The 16,887-nt window shown below is 39.5% G+C and overlaps 2 protein-coding genes across 3 annotated transcripts; both read right to left on the bottom strand.

Annotated features, from left to right (window-relative positions):
* Window positions 1–930: 930 nt before the first annotated feature.
* Window positions 931–5,653, bottom strand: LOC120021390 (calmodulin-1). 2 transcript variants are annotated; one of them, XM_038965143.1, is made up of 6 exons: window positions 5,235–5,653; window positions 3,434–3,464; window positions 3,191–3,334; window positions 2,889–2,995; window positions 2,517–2,652; window positions 931–1,433 (listed from the first exon to the last, which is right to left on the bottom strand). In XM_038965143.1, the coding sequence occupies exons 1-6, from the start codon at window positions 5,235–5,237 to the stop codon at window positions 1,405–1,407; spliced, it is 450 nt and encodes a 149-aa protein (XP_038821071.1). In that variant the 5' UTR covers window positions 5,238–5,653; the 3' UTR covers window positions 931–1,404. The 2 variants fall into 2 exon arrangements, with proteins under 2 accessions (XP_038821071.1, XP_038821072.1); XM_038965144.1 differs by lacking the exon at window positions 5,235–5,653 and adding an exon at window positions 4,831–5,066.
* Window positions 5,654–7,254: 1,601 nt separating this feature from the next.
* Window positions 7,255–12,570, bottom strand: LOC120021345 (4F2 cell-surface antigen heavy chain-like). Its single transcript, XM_038965058.1, has 9 exons — window positions 12,444–12,570; window positions 11,327–11,570; window positions 11,009–11,199; window positions 9,572–9,745; window positions 9,352–9,446; window positions 9,103–9,239; window positions 8,506–8,821; window positions 8,302–8,364; window positions 7,255–8,216 (listed from the first exon to the last, which is right to left on the bottom strand). The coding sequence occupies exons 2-9, from the start codon at window positions 11,542–11,544 to the stop codon at window positions 7,869–7,871; spliced, it is 1,542 nt and encodes a 513-aa protein (XP_038820986.1). The 5' UTR covers window positions 11,545–11,570; window positions 12,444–12,570; the 3' UTR covers window positions 7,255–7,868.
* Window positions 12,571–16,887: the final 4,317 nt, after the last annotated feature.

Below are 16,887 nucleotides of genomic sequence, written 5' to 3'. Positions count from 1 at the left end.
TTTAAATGCACTGTAAATATAAGGCAGGAATCTTGGTATAGAAACACTGGTCTAAGAGTTTAATTAGCAATGGAATGCATAATCTCTCATTCTCCTCCAAATAACTCCACTTTAAAGGGCAGGGGAAAGAACATGACAACTAAACTGGCAAAGTCTTCAACATAGATCATTAACAGAAAGAGAACATATGGACAGTAAAAAAGTAAACTGAGGAATGGGAGGGGAAACCTAAAATATGGATGACATGAAACGTTGTCGAGTTAAATATGCAATATGGTATGATCAGATAGGTAGGACAGCGACAACACAGACCATGACTTCAATCACACACAAGTTCAGTACAAAACCACAAGCAGCAGACTCTCAAACTTGTATTCACCCTTCCACAGGTAACATTTTCAAAAATAGACCGGGAAATGTATTTTCTTGTACAGGGTTCCTTTAAAACCACAATTACAAGGTGAGTGGCATTTGCTTGGGGGAATTAATATCCTAATAGTACATGAAATTGTTCAGAGCAGGTTTGAAGTTCATTGCCACTTATGTCATAACCATTGAAAAATTGTAATGCCTTACATCTTTACGCATAAGTGAAATGTACATGAAATCATTACTTGATTGTTAAAATAGCATAAATCATTTCAAACGAGACTGGTGGTGCTGAACAGAAAGACCAGGGGCATATTCATTAGGGAAACCAATTAACATTAATAACCAAAACACAAGTTGTTCTGTTTGCAGTTTAATCAAAAACATTTTGCAACAGAATCAGCATAATGAACACGCCCCTGCTCTAGCATAAGAAAATGTCAGGACATAATGGAGATATGCATACAGCACTGCACAGGGGAGTCCTTGGACAACCATTTCTGCTATACCCAAATGTACATATAAAGAAATTCACCAAAACATGCGCATACACACATGAAGTACATTACGGTCCATTTTATTGTTAAAATTCTGTCACCTTCCATCAGGTTAATCTTTTGCACTTTAAAAGACAGCAAATATCTACAACCGTAAATTGCACGAGGATAGCCCATGTAATAAACAAAAAACAATGCAAGCAGAGTAGCACAAAAATATTCCCAAAGTAACACAGCATGCATTTCTCTTCCCGTATATATTTTAGCTTGAAATTGTTCACGTTTGTTTCGACAATTTTAGTATATGTAAATAAATATTTTACTTGAGAGAAAACAGAAAATGTCAAAGAAAAGAGCATAAGAGAGGAACAATGAAAGAAAACAGATTATGCAGATGAGTCTGAATCAAGCGAAATGGACAAAGGGGGAAAGCAACCAAATGCAAAGCAAAAAAAGAAAAAGGACAGTCGAGTGTTGACAGTGAGTGTGTTGCCCACTGTTTGATCTTGTGGTGAAGGGTTCTTTTGGGTTTATGGTATTATTTTGCCGTCATCATCTGCACAAATTCTGAAAGACAAGATTGGAACCAACATTTGGAGGAGGACGGAGGAGGCATACATTGGCAAATGGTTCTCCATTCTTTACATTCTATAAGATACCACTTGTGTCTTAGCTGACAAGTGAACGACACACGGTACAAGAGGAACCCAAAGAACAGCTAAACCCAAAAATGTGGCCTAATGTGTCTCCAAAATATCAAGCACGGAAGAAATGCAATACCCAACAGGAATTGAGCCTGACCATATTTGAGACAGTGATTTAAAGTTTATTTTATTACAAATATTTGGGAGCCATCTCCACAACCACGAGTTAACGGAATTAGACTGCGAATTGATGTGCAAGTATTTGAAGGGGCTGTTCATTAGTATCACAAATAATTGTGGTATAATGCCATGTTTAATTTTTCATCAGCGCGGTATTCTGTTATCCTTGCCTCGAGTGGTGGTTGAGAGCAAGGCTGAGGACACTTCGATATCGTGATGTGAAAATCAAATGCATTTCTGCAGCTGCCTGCCATTCATTACGTTCTTCAATGTTTTACCTTTTCATGAGCATGGCCCGACAGTTTGCTCCATCTGTGCACACAGTTCATAATATGGAGCCATTTTCCAAACATTTAATTATTGCAATTTAAACTTGCAGTGACATTTGTTGCCTTTTAAAACCATTAAACAGGATAACAAATTACACAAAATGGACACTAGGAAATATAAGTAGCAGAGCAACGCCTGTCTAACAGAAGGATTACCAACACTGATATGATCAAAGGGAATGTGGTGGTCAAAAATAAATGTTCCTTTTTACAGTAACAATTGACTCAGCCACTCCATCTTGCCCAAACAGAAGATTGAGAACAACGTTGTCTAACTGCAGCACTAATACATAAAACAATCTGCTTTATATATTGCTATGACGACAAAACAAGGCAAGCTAGAATGCATGTTGTTGAATGGATTAAATTGGGTGACAGCATTCGTTTTGTACTTTTCTTGGCTTGTGAATGGAGAATTAAATTGTCTGACTAATATACAATGTTGCTCAGGTTAACGTAAGTGTAAGACTAGATAGAGAGAAGACTGGAAAACTGACCTTCGTAGTTGACCTGTCCATCTCCATCGATATCAGCCTCCCGGATCATCTCATCCACCTCCTCATCTGTCAGTTTCTCACCGAGGTTTGTCATAACGTGACGCAGCTCTGCAGCACTGATATAGCCGTTACCGTCCTGCAACAAGAAATGTATTCATTTTTTGGGTTTGAATTTATTGTTAACTAACATGCAGATCTTATTACTGAGCAATTCCTGAATATTAAAAGAAAAATAATTATGAATTTTGAAACTCTGGAGAGGTTTGAGACAGAGCTATTGGGAGTGATGAAACGCATTGGTTAATATTTGCACTACTATGACTTGCCACGTTAAGATAATCGAAAAGTCTTCCATTCCTCAGTTTAGCTGACCTTGTCAAAGACTCTGAAAGCTTCTCTGATTTCCTCCTCACTGTCAGTGTCCTTCATCTTCCTCGCCATCATGGTCAGGAACTCAGGGAAGTCAATGGTTCCATTTCCTGTGGATTACAGAAAAATGCTGTCACAGGAACGTTTTTTATTTTTTTTACAATGTAGTAGGTCTTTCATCCCAATCAGATATTGCATCAGAACATTATCAACACCCTCCATTGTGTGCATAGTCTGCGTTTGTGTGTGTTAATCTGAGGGGGAGAGATGGAGAGCATTTGTGCTAGTGTTTGTAAGTCTCTCACCATCAGCATCCACCTCATTTATCATGTCCTGCAGCTCGGCCTCTGTGGGGTTCTGTCCCAGCGAGCGCATCACTGTGCCCAGCTCTTTGGTGGTGATGGTGCCATCTCCATCTTTATCGAACAGCGAGAAGGCTTCTTTGAACTCTGAATGAAAAAAATGTAGAAGGTCACTCTCCACATCCATAATGCTGACTAAAGCATCTAAACTCCTTGGTAAGGTTTGAGCAAATACAGCCATCTTACCAGCAATTTGTTCCTCTGTCAGTTGATCTGCCTGAAAGCAAAAAACTATATCATGAATGACACCTTTTGATTTTGGATTCCCCTTTTTTGCACTTGAAGAAACTATACCTAATTTTTCAAATGCCACCCACAATATTCTAACCCAATAGTAATTACCATATATAATCATAGGCTGCATAAAAATTACCCAGAAAAAGGTATAAGTAACGAGCGTTAGCTACTATGTAGAACACATGGCTATCTATCTATACATCCTTCTTCAGTTGCAACATCGCATTATTAGCTAGCTAGCGTGCTAGCAAGTGATGTTCTGTCTAAAAATGATTCCGTCTTGCACCATATTTGCCCCAATGTTTGATCAGGCTGCCGTACAGTGCCCTAGAAAGCAACACATTGGATCAGGGGATATCCCACTGGAACTGAAATTAGCCAGAACAATATATAGTAACGTTGCTTCACCAAGTTCGGAAGACATTGAAGAAGCTAACGTTAGATTACAACACGTTGAGGAACCCAACTGTTAAATAGACACAATGCTAACCGACAAATTCCAGATGTTACGTTCATGTCTAGAAGCGATCCAGCTCAAATCAAATCAAATTTTATTTGTCACATACACATGGTTAGCAGATGTTAATGCGAGTGTAGCGAAATGCTTGTGCTTCTAGTGCCGACAATGCAGTAATAACCAACGAGTAATCTAACAATTCCACAACTACTACCTTATACACACAAGTGTAAAGGGATAAAGAATATGTACATAAAGATATATGAATGAATGATGGTACAGAACGGCATAGGCAAGATGCAGTAGATGGTATAGAGTACAGTATATACATATGAGATGAGTAATGTAGGGTATATAAACATAAAGTGGCATAGTTTAAAGTGGCTAGTGATACATGTATTACATAAAGATGGCAAGATGCAGTAGATTATATAGAGTACAGTATATACATATGAGATGAGTAATGTAGGGTATGTAAACATATTAAGTGGCATTGTTTAAAGTGGCTAGTGTTACATTTTTACATAATTTCCATCAATTCCCAGCTTTAATAAAATTAACGTAAAAAAAATATTTTAGCTAACCCTAACCAAATTATCCTAACCTGTTACTTTAATTTACCGAACCTCCTGCATAAATGATCCTAGTTTGTTACGAAAAGTCACATTGGACGTTAATTTGAAGAAAGCCAGATACTTTCTAGCCATGACTAGCTCTCAGGTCCAGCTAGCTAGCGTTAACTACCTGGCTAGCCAAAATAGTCAACTACACAAAACGAGTTAACTAGCGACTGTATAGGTAAATTAACTAGCCTGGAATACTATCGAATGTTAATGTGGAACAAAGACGCCAGCCAAGGTGGATAGTTTTGACAAACAGCCATACTAACTTTAGCTAACGTTACAGTAGTTCGTTTCCTCGTCGTAGCGGAACTAGCTGTCTGTGTCGGACACAACTAACATTAACCTTATTAAAGACTGGATTGACGCAGATCTAACTAGCTACCACATTGATAATACATGTAATTAACGTTACTGTATCTCTTTAGCCATCATCATAATGTTGTGAGTAACCAACAGTCTGCTGTGCTTAGCTAAATAGCTAATCAATCGCCCAGTTAGAAAACAACCAAGCCAACACATTAGCTAGCCATGTAGTGTAGCTTGCTAGCCAACCAGCTAGATTGCTCTAGTACTGTACCTGGCTAAACAAATGACATGCATTTGTTTAGCCAATTATATTCATCCAAAATGTGTATTTAATAAAAAAAAATATACAGCAAAGGGAACTTACCATTTTGATATGTTGATTTGATCGTACTATCTACTGTACCTAACAACGACTTTGAAAATATGATAATCAAATTTTGTAGTCCTACGCGCCCTTTGCCGCTTCAAATTGTGTATCAATCCGCTTTGGTTTAGATTTTAAACAGGACACTGCACTCCCTAGCAACTATGGTGTCCGCGCACCGAATATATATATAAATATTTATATTTTTTTTCAAGATCGAGCGGCACAATTTTGATTTATCTGCAACGTGGACTATTCTCAATGTTATCCTTCACGTAAAAGTCGCGTTTTAAAGTATCCAATCGTCGAAAACTTTTGTATTTGAAAACCAACTACATAATTCTCTATTTCCTATTTATTTGGAAATTTAATTTCTCTCATGTCTTTGTTTGTATGAACTAGCCCATGACGTTATATAGAGAGAGAGATCAACGCCGCACATCAGCTGACCCAGTAAACCGGACTAGATTGGTTTTCAGCCAGGGAGGGTTTCCACTAGTTACCACAGCATAAAAATTCATGAAAACAAAAGCTTGCGTTTTGGTCTTAATTTAAGATTAGCAGTGTGGTTAAGGTTTAAAATCACATTACGATAAATTGTATAAATGGGCGGGGTTTATGACTTTGTGGCTGTGGTAACTAGTGATGACCAGAAGTCTTCCCAGGGAGTGTAAAGGCTGTTCCAATCTTAAAGGGATAGTTCGGGATTTTGTCAATGAAGCCCTTTAGAGTCAGATTACATTTTTGCTATAGTAGAAGGGCCCTGTTTAGGGATATAATACCTGTAAACCCTAAACTGTGCATGTCTAGACTAGAGAACAATGAGAATGCTCTTGAGAACAATTTGAAACTTTGTAAGTTTTGAAGTCCAACTCAACACAGAACAGATTAATTTAGAGCCAATGTGACCCCAATTAAGAAAAAGAGTTTGAGGTAGACAAATGACGAGCTAGAAACGCCTTTGCAATTCCTGGAAGGTATTGGTATTTTAGAATCCCCATTAGTTGTTGTGAAAGCAGCAGCTACTCTTCCTGGGGTCCACACAAAACATGACATAATACAAAACAGACAAGAACAGCTCAAGGACAGAACTACATCAAGGTTGATAGCTAGCACTCTCAGGACTACCTGACACAGAAAATCCGACAGGAAGAAAAAGCCTTCATAAATAAGCCTTTTAAGATTCCATTGTTGCTTTCAGCATCAAGGTCTTCTCATCTCTGCTGAAATTTGTGTTCAGCAGATCTGTTGTCAGTGATGAGGCTCCATTTTCATACCCCTCAGTCATCAGACTGATGCATTCTCCCCTAAACACCCCCATCACTCATCCTTACATGACAACTACAACCATTAGGAGATCGGTGTAGTGATTAGATCAGACATCCATTCAAAAGCATAGAATGCTTTTCAGTATTCTAACAGTCTGCACCATTAAAACCCAAGTAAGGGGTAGTTTGCCATGTCTGAGTGCTTGTGATACAAGAGGTTTAGTAGTTTATACACAAACCACACTAGTAGTTTATAGTGTAGGGTTTTGGGACCTTGTGAATAGTGTCAAGCAGCTAAATTTAGAACCATTTCATGAAGAGTGCACAAAGGATAATCTTTTCCCCCCTTTCTAATAGAAACTAGGCCAATGGCGTGTACATAATTGATTGCACCCCCCCAGTCCCAGCTAATCAACAAGTATGCATTTTTATTATAGATTAACACTCAAATGCATATATTTAGTTCAGTACTCAATCACTAGCTCTTGACCAACTTCTGTGGGTGCAAACAGGAGAAGTCACTGTCTGTTTATAGCAGCGTTGGTAGATAAATGTTTAAGTAGTGTCAAAATAGTCAGGTGAGACAGAGCTCCCTGCATGTACCATGTTTAAATATAGGCCTGTAAGGGACACCAGATACCAATAAGAGATGTTCAAGTGCAGAGGGCTAGCTTTAATGTTTAACCTCAGGCTTAGATTTCCCCACACCATTGGAAGCACATGCTAGCCTAAATAAAACAGACTAGTAAAGGTTGTATTCAGTTGTTTATTTTCCCCCCATTTTATATCATGCCAATTTAATTTATTAGGAGGAAAAAGTTTAAGCCCCGCCACCTTTGACATGTTTTACACCTTCTGCTGCCAAAGTAATCAGATAATTGATCATTCTTGAAACACGTGAGAAACATTTTGAAAACAATTACAACATTTCAGTAAGGGGCCAACCATGGCCTGAAAAGAAACAACTTTTTAAAATTTGATTTAAAAGGGCAATAAAATACATTCTTAAAATTATAAATTCAAGCATTGCGTTTCGTGGTCTGGAATGTATTTTCAGTAACAGCAAGATAGAACAATAGTTGCAGAAGTGTTGACTGGTGCTTGCAATGTGTACACAGGTGTTTGTAGGCCTGACCAACACAGTATTCTAGAATACAGGACTAATTCACAGCAGTTTATGTTCGAAAAGTTCAAGTAAAATATATTGATGAGTGCATGCTAAAATGCTATGGCGATTTGAATGACTGACTCTTATCAGACTTTTTTCTCTTAAAGTAACAGAATTCCCTAAAAAAAAAACACAAAAAAATAAGTGACAACTAGTTTATCAGTGCCCACACAGATGGTGCTGGGATCTCTCCTCTTTCTAGGCTATGTAGGGGAACTGTAGCAGGACAGCCTGGCCTGGGCCTAGCTCCAACTCAGAGAGTGCAACAGTACTGTCGGGGACCAGGTTGACCTTGTCTGTGCTCATCTGGACCACAGCCCGAGCAGGCAGGTCAGGGTGGGACAGCTGAAGGGTCACTGCATCGCTGCCCCAGTTGAAGGCAGCGACATAGCGCCCACTCTGGTCCCACTGGCGAAGGTAAGCAAGGGCAGAGGTGGAATTGAAGAGGGGAATGTAGTCCCCATGCTGCAGGGAACGCTCTTTTCCACGCAGTTCACTCAGAGTCTTGAAGAAGGAACGGCAGGAGAGCCTCTGTTCTTTCTCCTCCTGAGGGTGGCAGGAATGAAATCTTATTTGAATTTCTTTGCCTTTCTAACAGTTTAATTACTATGGTCATTAGCATCCTATTTACCTTAGCAGTTCCATTTGTCTCATCTTCGAGTGGATCCCACAGCATCGTAGGGGACTTTGTATCCTGTTATAGAAAGACAATCAAAACATTAGGTACCCATACAAATATAGACAAGCTTTTATTTAAAAAAAAAGTGTGAATCTCTCCAAGGCTAAAGCTGTCATTTGTTTTGTGATACATTAGTTATGGAAAACCCCTGCTCACCACATCAGCCAGGGCAATCTCATCCCCATAGTTGAACACTGGGGTTCCGGGCAGTGTGAGCAGGAGCATCTGGTTGAAGTTCACCATGTCTGGGCCCACCAGTGTGGCCAGGTGACCCTCCGTCCTGTCCCCAATGTTCCAGGCCAGCTGGGTCTGGTTGTGAGAAGAGAGCAGCTGCTGGACAGTCTGCGCACGATCCGTAGCGGTCATGCTCTTAGACCTGAGGGCCCCGGATAGGAGTAGGTCCACCCCAGTGGAGTTAAGCAGTTCAGAGACGCCAACAGCAGAGGTCTTCTCAGTCACGCCAATCAGAATCCTGAGCAAAAAGACAACATTAGGAAAGGAATTAATGTTATATATACACACACACATCTAATGTACCCATTGTAATAGAAGCAAGATACAGTATCAGCTCTCTAAGTAGCAGTCAGTGCAGCTTACACCACAAGTTAGCCAATAGCCATTTTGTAGAGGATGAAAATGTGATGAAACAATACCATCATTAAACCACTAGGTGGCTTCAAAGCATAACAATTTACTGAGATGACCAGTTGAGTTCTAAGGGAGTGATGTACATAATTGTGGACATGTGCACACCTTCTCTTTCCCTCAGTCCCATTCTGGACAATGGCTCGAATGTCAGCCCAAAGCGACGGAACTACGCTGGCCACACGCTCTACACCAGACAGCTGGATCCCATCCACACCTTGGTTCAGCCAGAAAACCAGGGCAGACTAGGGAGGAAAGACCGTTCACACATTAGATTGATGAACTCAAATACATTCAATTGGGACTGACGGAGTAGATTTAATGAGTTCACTGAGAAGAGACGCTACAAATTATTACCTTGAGTCTCTCAGCAACGTTTGTGACACTAACGTTAGTGAACCATGGTCCACTTCCCAGATAGTAGGGAGTCAGATCCAGGATCACATTGATGCCTGTCAGAGAGGGGAGAGAGTTAATCCATCAACCACAGACCCATGCCAAACCAATGAGTAGTTTCAAGAGACTACAATTGAAAGGACATCAAATGAAGAGACAAAATAAAATGTGCTACACTCACTCTTCTTGTGTGCAGCTGTAATGAGGCCTTTGAACTGTTCCAGATTGCCAGCGTCAGAGGAGATCTCCTCAAAGTTCAGGCTCACAAGGTTGTCTAAGGGGGCAACATGGATGGGCCCAATGACCAGACCTTTAACCCTCAGCTGGCTCAGATGGTCAATCTTGTCCTCCACACCTGTTACATAGTAGAAACTGCTTACTGAAAGTGGCCATACATCTGTTTCTTTATTGAAGGTACAACATCTGGATAAAAAAATAAATAAACGTTTATCCTCAAAATCCTTTTTTAAACAATCTGTTCATTCTCAGTCTGTAACCACCCACTGGCGTTGTAGCTGCACTCCCACAAACAAAAACAAGTTGTTTCAGACAGCCATCATGTAGTCCAGTTCTTGGAATATGACTAAAGGTGTCCGCATGCTTCCCAGCCGAAACAGTTAGGAAGAGTTTGTGTATATATTATGACGATTTGGACATCATTAAGGGTTTTTTCAGCTGTTCGGGCACACATTTTTTCCCCTCGAGGCCAGCCTAAGTTTGGTAGCCCAAGTCTACACCCATGATTGGGCAACTGTAGGGATTCTTCAATAAAGTCTATAGTCATTCAATGAGAACTCGTTTTCATGCATTTTCTCCATTGAGAAATACTGCACCAATCTTGGTTTTATGTAAAATTGCACAACTAAGCTCACCTCTGCAAAAATGTAAAAATTAATGACAGATTTCTTGAGATATCTTAGATTAATTCTGACTATGTTGAGGAACTGTATACTGGCTACGGCGTCTCAAATATAACAAATGGTACTTTTCTCGTTTTTAAAGCGAACGCCTTTTACGGTTGTAGGCGAGCACACACGTTAGACTTCAGCCCGCCGAACTGAAGCATGCAGACATCTTAATACCTCCCAAACAAGAAACATGCCAAGCCAGTCAGCTTAGGAGGGAGGATTCTGCTGGTTCAGTAGGATGCTTAAAGAGCCCCCTCCAATCCCCTGGAGCGGAGTCAAGGAAGTAGTAAACGTGTTCACGTACAATAAATGTGACCTCAATTCTGAGAATACTTTGGGCACACACTTGGAAGCTAAAGCAGACTATTTTAAAATCTCATGTCTCGTCACATGCACTGTTGCTCGAAGAAATAAACACTGGTCTGACCCTTCAACACACTACCACCCGAAACCCAATTTCAAGCCGTTTACAGATGCAGCCCAATTCTGATCTTTCGCCAATAATTGGGCAAAATGGTAGACTTGGGCTGCCTTTGGAAACCCAGCCTTAGGCTACAAGTTAAAATTGGGTGGGGTAACTATGTGGTTCAATGCAGTCAAACTACATTATATGAACTGTCTGTGACCTACTAGTGAGTTTCACATGGTGAAACATATTCTGGGTTTCATCACTAATCTTAGTCATCAACACCCCTTTCAGGGGCTCTTACCCTTTAGATTCTGGGACTCGCTGAAAGCTTGCACATTTCCAATTTGGTACAGAGGTCCATAATTCCACCAGTTCATGGCAGGAATTTCTTTGCAGCGAGGTGCTTGAACAATGATGGCCACAGCTCCAGCCAGCATCCCCAGCCAGCCCAGCCAGAACAGAATCAGAAGGGCCCATCTTGTCCGGACCCACCTTTAGGTGATGAAGGGACAAAGATTATTTAGTAATGCAATATTACACCCTAAATGTTTACATTGCGAACCACCATTAACTATTTTATAATAAGCTAGTCTACTGCATACATCTTAATAGTTCTTACCCTGGTGTTCCAGCGACCCTGAGGAGTTCTTCTTTGGATAAACCGGTAAATTTAGTCTCCGTCTCCTCGGGGATTTTCACTTTAACGCTGCCGTTCTTCTCCGTGCAGGTGGGAGAACCAGCATCCCCGTTCGCTGCCCCGCCCGTCATCGGCTGCTTCTCCTGGTCCATATCATTGAGCTCCACATCCTTCATGTCAACCTCTGTGTCCTTACTCATTGTGACGTTGGTTGAATTTAGATTATCTTTATAAAAAAGAAAGATGAGCGTTGCTGAGTAAGTAGTGTCTGTGGCCACGCTCGATACTGCCAACGACTTTAAAGGTAAATTGAGACTGACTGCTCTACAAATCACCTTTCATCCTAAATAACTTCTCAACATTATTTGTATATCTGTCAGTCATAATTTACCCATGATACATCACGTGTTTGACGCTCTCGAACACAGCTGTCACGCACATGCGCAAACGATGGTCTAATACAATTGCAATTTGACGAAGCATTGCATCACCCTTCAATTTTAAACAAGGACCAAGCGGCCAAATATGTAAATGACTATGTTATATATTTGACAGAAATAGTTTAATATATCTGGACTCTGAGCCAGGGCGTCGAAAGGGGTTACATTCACATCGCTTGGATTGAGCATATGAGGGCTAAATGTTAAAGCAATTGCCACCTATCCAACAATTTCATTAGATAAAGAATCTAAGTAACGTCTTCATTCAATGGTTCGTTGGTTTGATCTTTACAGTAGACAACATTATTGTATACATTGTAGCCTATGGCAGGCTTGTAGACCTAATCTCGTGTGCGTTAACAGGATTGGTCCAGTTTTATTCTAGTGAAGGCACCAGACTAAGGTTTAAAGCGCACCACAAACTGAAAACAGAAAAGGTAATATACCATAAATTATTTTCTAAATTGTCACTAGATTAGTTAAATGTAACGACACTTTCAGTGATTTTAGTGGGGTACAAACAGTTGAAATAGGGACTGAAGTTCAGTCACTGAACAAACCAATGATTACATACAGTATCTGTGTAGGCTATGGCTAATGAAAACACCCGCAATTTGAGATATTCACCTGCATGAACGTAATAAGCAATCCGTTCTTACCTGGTGAAGATAACTGTCGTGTAAATAGTTTTCAATTCGCCTTCAGGTTAACCATATTGCCGAGAAAAATTGTTTATTCACGGACGCAGTAACGCGCTCTTTATATAGCACTGTAGGCGTCAGTAGCCTCCCAACCGCCCAATTTTATTAAGGAAGGGCCAACATCGCAACTTGCAGATTGATCAATTATGATGCGTTTGATCAAGTTAACACAAAATCGTTAACTTTGCAAGTGTACTCTATTGAGAGTTAAAGTCGACTTGCATTTCATGGTTTGGGAATTCAAATGTTTGCGTTTGATAAAGAAAGTCCACCTTAAGCGGTCCGCCATCTGCCAGACATGCATCCCTCTCATGTTTTCATGAGTTGGCAAGAAATGTCACAAACAGATATATCTGTGCTTTAGTCTAGAAAAACAGAGGATAGGACTTACAAATATGGGAAAATATTATAGGCAGTGTGATCTCCTCTATAATAAAACTCATCCTATTTCTGTGATATTGTCTAGTTATGATTTCCATCCATCCTGCTAGAACATCTGCAAAATACAGAAATTATAGTTTCTAGAAAAGATAAGATTGTGTTCCAAAGTAGATATTGCCAATTGGATATATTATACCAAAAGTCTAAAATATCTGATTAAATAGCCCACAACCTTTGACCTAGAAAATGTATTTCCTAAATTGCTGCAAAAATATCCTGTGTTCATAACCCCTCTTTGTTTTCTTGGACTCCAGACTCCTTGGACTTGTTTGTGTTATTCTCAAGATAATTCAGGGAATATTTCTTCGTATTGATTTGCATCCACCAATCAATGCAATGACTAGAATAACTTAAAAACAATCTTGATTACAACATCTATTTTTAAGACAAAGAAGAGATGAAGAAAACACCACTTGAATTAATTATAGGCCAATGTATGGAAATTATATTGTTAATGATCAAGTTTCTGCATATCGTTCTATGTTGACACAGTTCTGTCCAATCTACAAGACACATTCTCATCTTGTAATCCCCTCACAGACTCTGCAGTGATAAGAGTAATGTCTTGTTACATCCCAAGATTACAGACGTCACTATTCAGCAGAATATATCCTCTGATAATGCAGTGAAACTGTTGTAGGCAGAGGTTGTATGGAGCATTTGACCAATTTCCATTTGCAGTATGGTAGAGTATAGCCATGGGGCATTCTTGATTAAAATCAAAACAACCTCAGACATGATGATCACTAACAGATCGGTCTTAGATCATAACAATAACGAGGCTATATACAGGCTATATACAAGGAGCACCGGTACCAAGTCAGTGTACTGAGGTATGAGGTAGTTGCAGTGATTGATTGAGGTCATATGTACATGGAGGTTTGGTTAGGTGATTGATCGAAGTACTATGTACATGTAGGTAGGGGGTGAAAAGCAGAAGGTCCGGGTAGCCATTTAATGATATGTTCAGCAGTCTTATGGCTTTGGGGTAGAAGCTGTTCAGGAGCCTTTTTGTCCCTTTGGATCAATGCCAACTGTGTTATAAACCCCTGTATATTCCTGACCCCATAACAGCACTAATGTTGTATACTAGTTGGAGGTTACAGTTAGAGGTGGGCTGATCAAGGACTATCATTAAGTATGTAAACACCTTTCAAAAAGTGCTTTGTGACTGATTTTGCATAAAATACAGTTACTAGTGGTGGAACGGTACCAGGGTGGAATGTGTTGAGGAGTTGAAAAGGGGCCACATACAGTATATATAGTGTTTTTATTTTATTTAACAAGGCAAGTCAGTTAAGAACAAATTCTTATTTTACAATGACGGCCTACCCCTTTCAAACCCTCCCCTAACCTGGACGACGCTGGGCAAATTGTGCACCGCCCTCTGGGACTCCCAATCACGGCCGGTTGTGATACAGCCCGGGATCAAACCAGGATCTGTAGTGACGCCTCTAGCACTGAGATGCCGTGCTTTAGACCGCTGCGCCACACAGGAGCCAGGTCACCATACTTGCTTTAATGCACCTAAAATGTCCGCCAGGCCACAGTCTTTAGATTATAGGCCTAGTTCAAATAAAATCTAATTGTATTTGTCACATGCGCCGAATACAACAGATGTAGACCTTACAGTGAAATGCTTACTTACAAGCCCTTAACCCACAATGCAGTTTTAAGAAAAATATGTGTTAAGTAAAAAGTAGATAAGTCAAAAAATAAGAAATAAAAGAAACAAATAATTAAGGAGCAGCAGTAAAATAACAATACATACAATACACATACAATACAGGAAAACACGAAACAAAATACAGTCCCTCTATAAGCTCATGTTCCTCCCTCTGGAGGGCAGAGGCTGAGGGGTGTCTGGTATCATGTAAACACAGCAGAGCTGAGCACATTTTGTCCTTAGGCCCTCCCTGAAAAACACACGCTGTAGAATGGAAGATCAACATGTTTTCCTGAAAAGGTCTTAGAGAGGGGTGGGCCTGGCCTACAATCTTCTACTCAAGAGTTGCAATTAATGAACACAGTAGAGAACAATGGAAGTATGATCGATGTTCTGATCCTATGATCAAAGTCCTTCAAAGGACTATGATGATTGGTCAGATCAGTAATTGCATTTAATGGAAGTACACTGTGATCAAATCAAGAGCAGTGTTAAAGGCTTTGGATTAAGTAAGATCGTTCTCTGTTAAGCTAAAATCTTTTTTTCAGTCAGCTTAACCTGCACTTATCCAGCTTGACAGGACTGTGAAAGGTTACAGAATGCACAAATTCACAAACAACAGCAAAACCCCACTGAATCAAACATTTCATAAAACGTTTACTTATCTGATTCAAGCAGATTGCTCAACCTGGTGAATTATTGGTTTGATATTACAGTCAGACACACATTTACCTGGCTTTAAGCCAGACGATTCTCATCTGCCCATTTCATAACTATTGACCTCCTGTTATTTGTTCCTTTCATCATCGTGCTGCACAGAGGATATTACATTTCTGAGACATCCACCTCCAGGTCTCAGGTTCAGGCTACATTGTGTAAACCAGAACATTTGTATGTCAAGTCAAGGTGTATTTATACAATTTTATTTGAAGAAAACATGATTGGGATTAAAATGAATAGCTTAAAACAGTAGTTAAACAGTAACTCCGTTTAGCAAATCAGCAAAAAAAAAACTGCTGTTAAATGTTCTGTTATCACTTAGGAACACCTCTTCTTTACACTACTTTAATCACAAACCACCAGAGTAAGAGGACCACTACTGACATTTATATTTATTTATTTTTATTTAACTAGGCAAGTCGGTTAAGAACAAATTCTTATTTACAATGACGGCCTACCAAAAGGCCTCCTACGGGGATTAAAAATAAAAAATATAGGACAAAACACACATCACGACAAGAGAGACACCAAAACACTACATAAAGAGAGACCTAAGACAACAACATAGCAACACAGCATGGTAAAACACAATATGACAACAACATGGCAGCAGCACAACATGGTAGCAGCACAAAACATGGTACAAACATTATTGGGCACAGACAACAGCACAAAGGGCAAGAAGATAGAGACAACAATACATCACGTGAAGCAGCCACAACTGTCAGTAAGAGTGGAGATAAAATTAAGCGTCTGTGCACACACAGACACACACACAGTTTTCAGTCTCAGAGGAGAACAATACAAGATACAATATAAGATACCAAGATACCGATTGGCTTTGCATTTCTGTGCATGGAATTCTAAACTGGATTAGGGTTAGAGGGAAACTATGCTGATTACTGAGAAGATTAGATTTGTTTATGTACATGTTGGAGAGCTGGGTGTAGGAATAATAAAAACCCAGTGGTGTAAAGTACTTTTGTAAAAATACTTTAAAGTACTACTTAGGTAGTTTTTGGGGATAACTACTTTACTATTTATATTTTTGACAACTTTTTACTTTTACTTCATTACATTCCAAAATACAATAAAGTAATTTTTCTTTAAAACATTTTCCATGACACCCAAAAGTACTCCTTATATGTTGAATGCTTAGCAGGACAGGAAAATGGTCCAATTCACACACTTATCAAGGGGACATCCCTGGTCATCCCTACGGCCTCTGATCTGGTGGACTCACTAAACTAAAATGTTAAGTTTGTAAATTATGTCTGAGTGTTGGTGTGCCCCTGGCAACAACAAAAAACAAGAACATTGTGTGGTGGTTTGCTTAATATAAGGAATTTTAAAGGATTTATACTTTTACTTTTAATAGTTATAATTAAAATAAAATACTTTTTGACTTTTATTCAAGTAGTATTTTACTGGGTGACTTTACCTTCTAATTGAGTCATTTTCTATTAAGGTATGTTTACTTTTACTCAAGTATGACAATAGGGTACTTTTTCCACCACTGTCATAATCTCAATCATGTGATTGAAATCAAGTGATTCAAATAAGGTTGCCTGTGCC

This window comes from Salvelinus namaycush, chromosome 26, assembly GCF_016432855.1.
Source record: "Salvelinus namaycush isolate Seneca chromosome 26, SaNama_1.0, whole genome shotgun sequence".
NCBI lineage: Eukaryota > Metazoa > Chordata > Actinopteri > Salmoniformes > Salmonidae > Salvelinus > Salvelinus namaycush.
The sequence above is the reverse complement of the archived record's forward strand: the minus strand, read 5'-3'. Positions and strand labels throughout refer to the sequence as shown.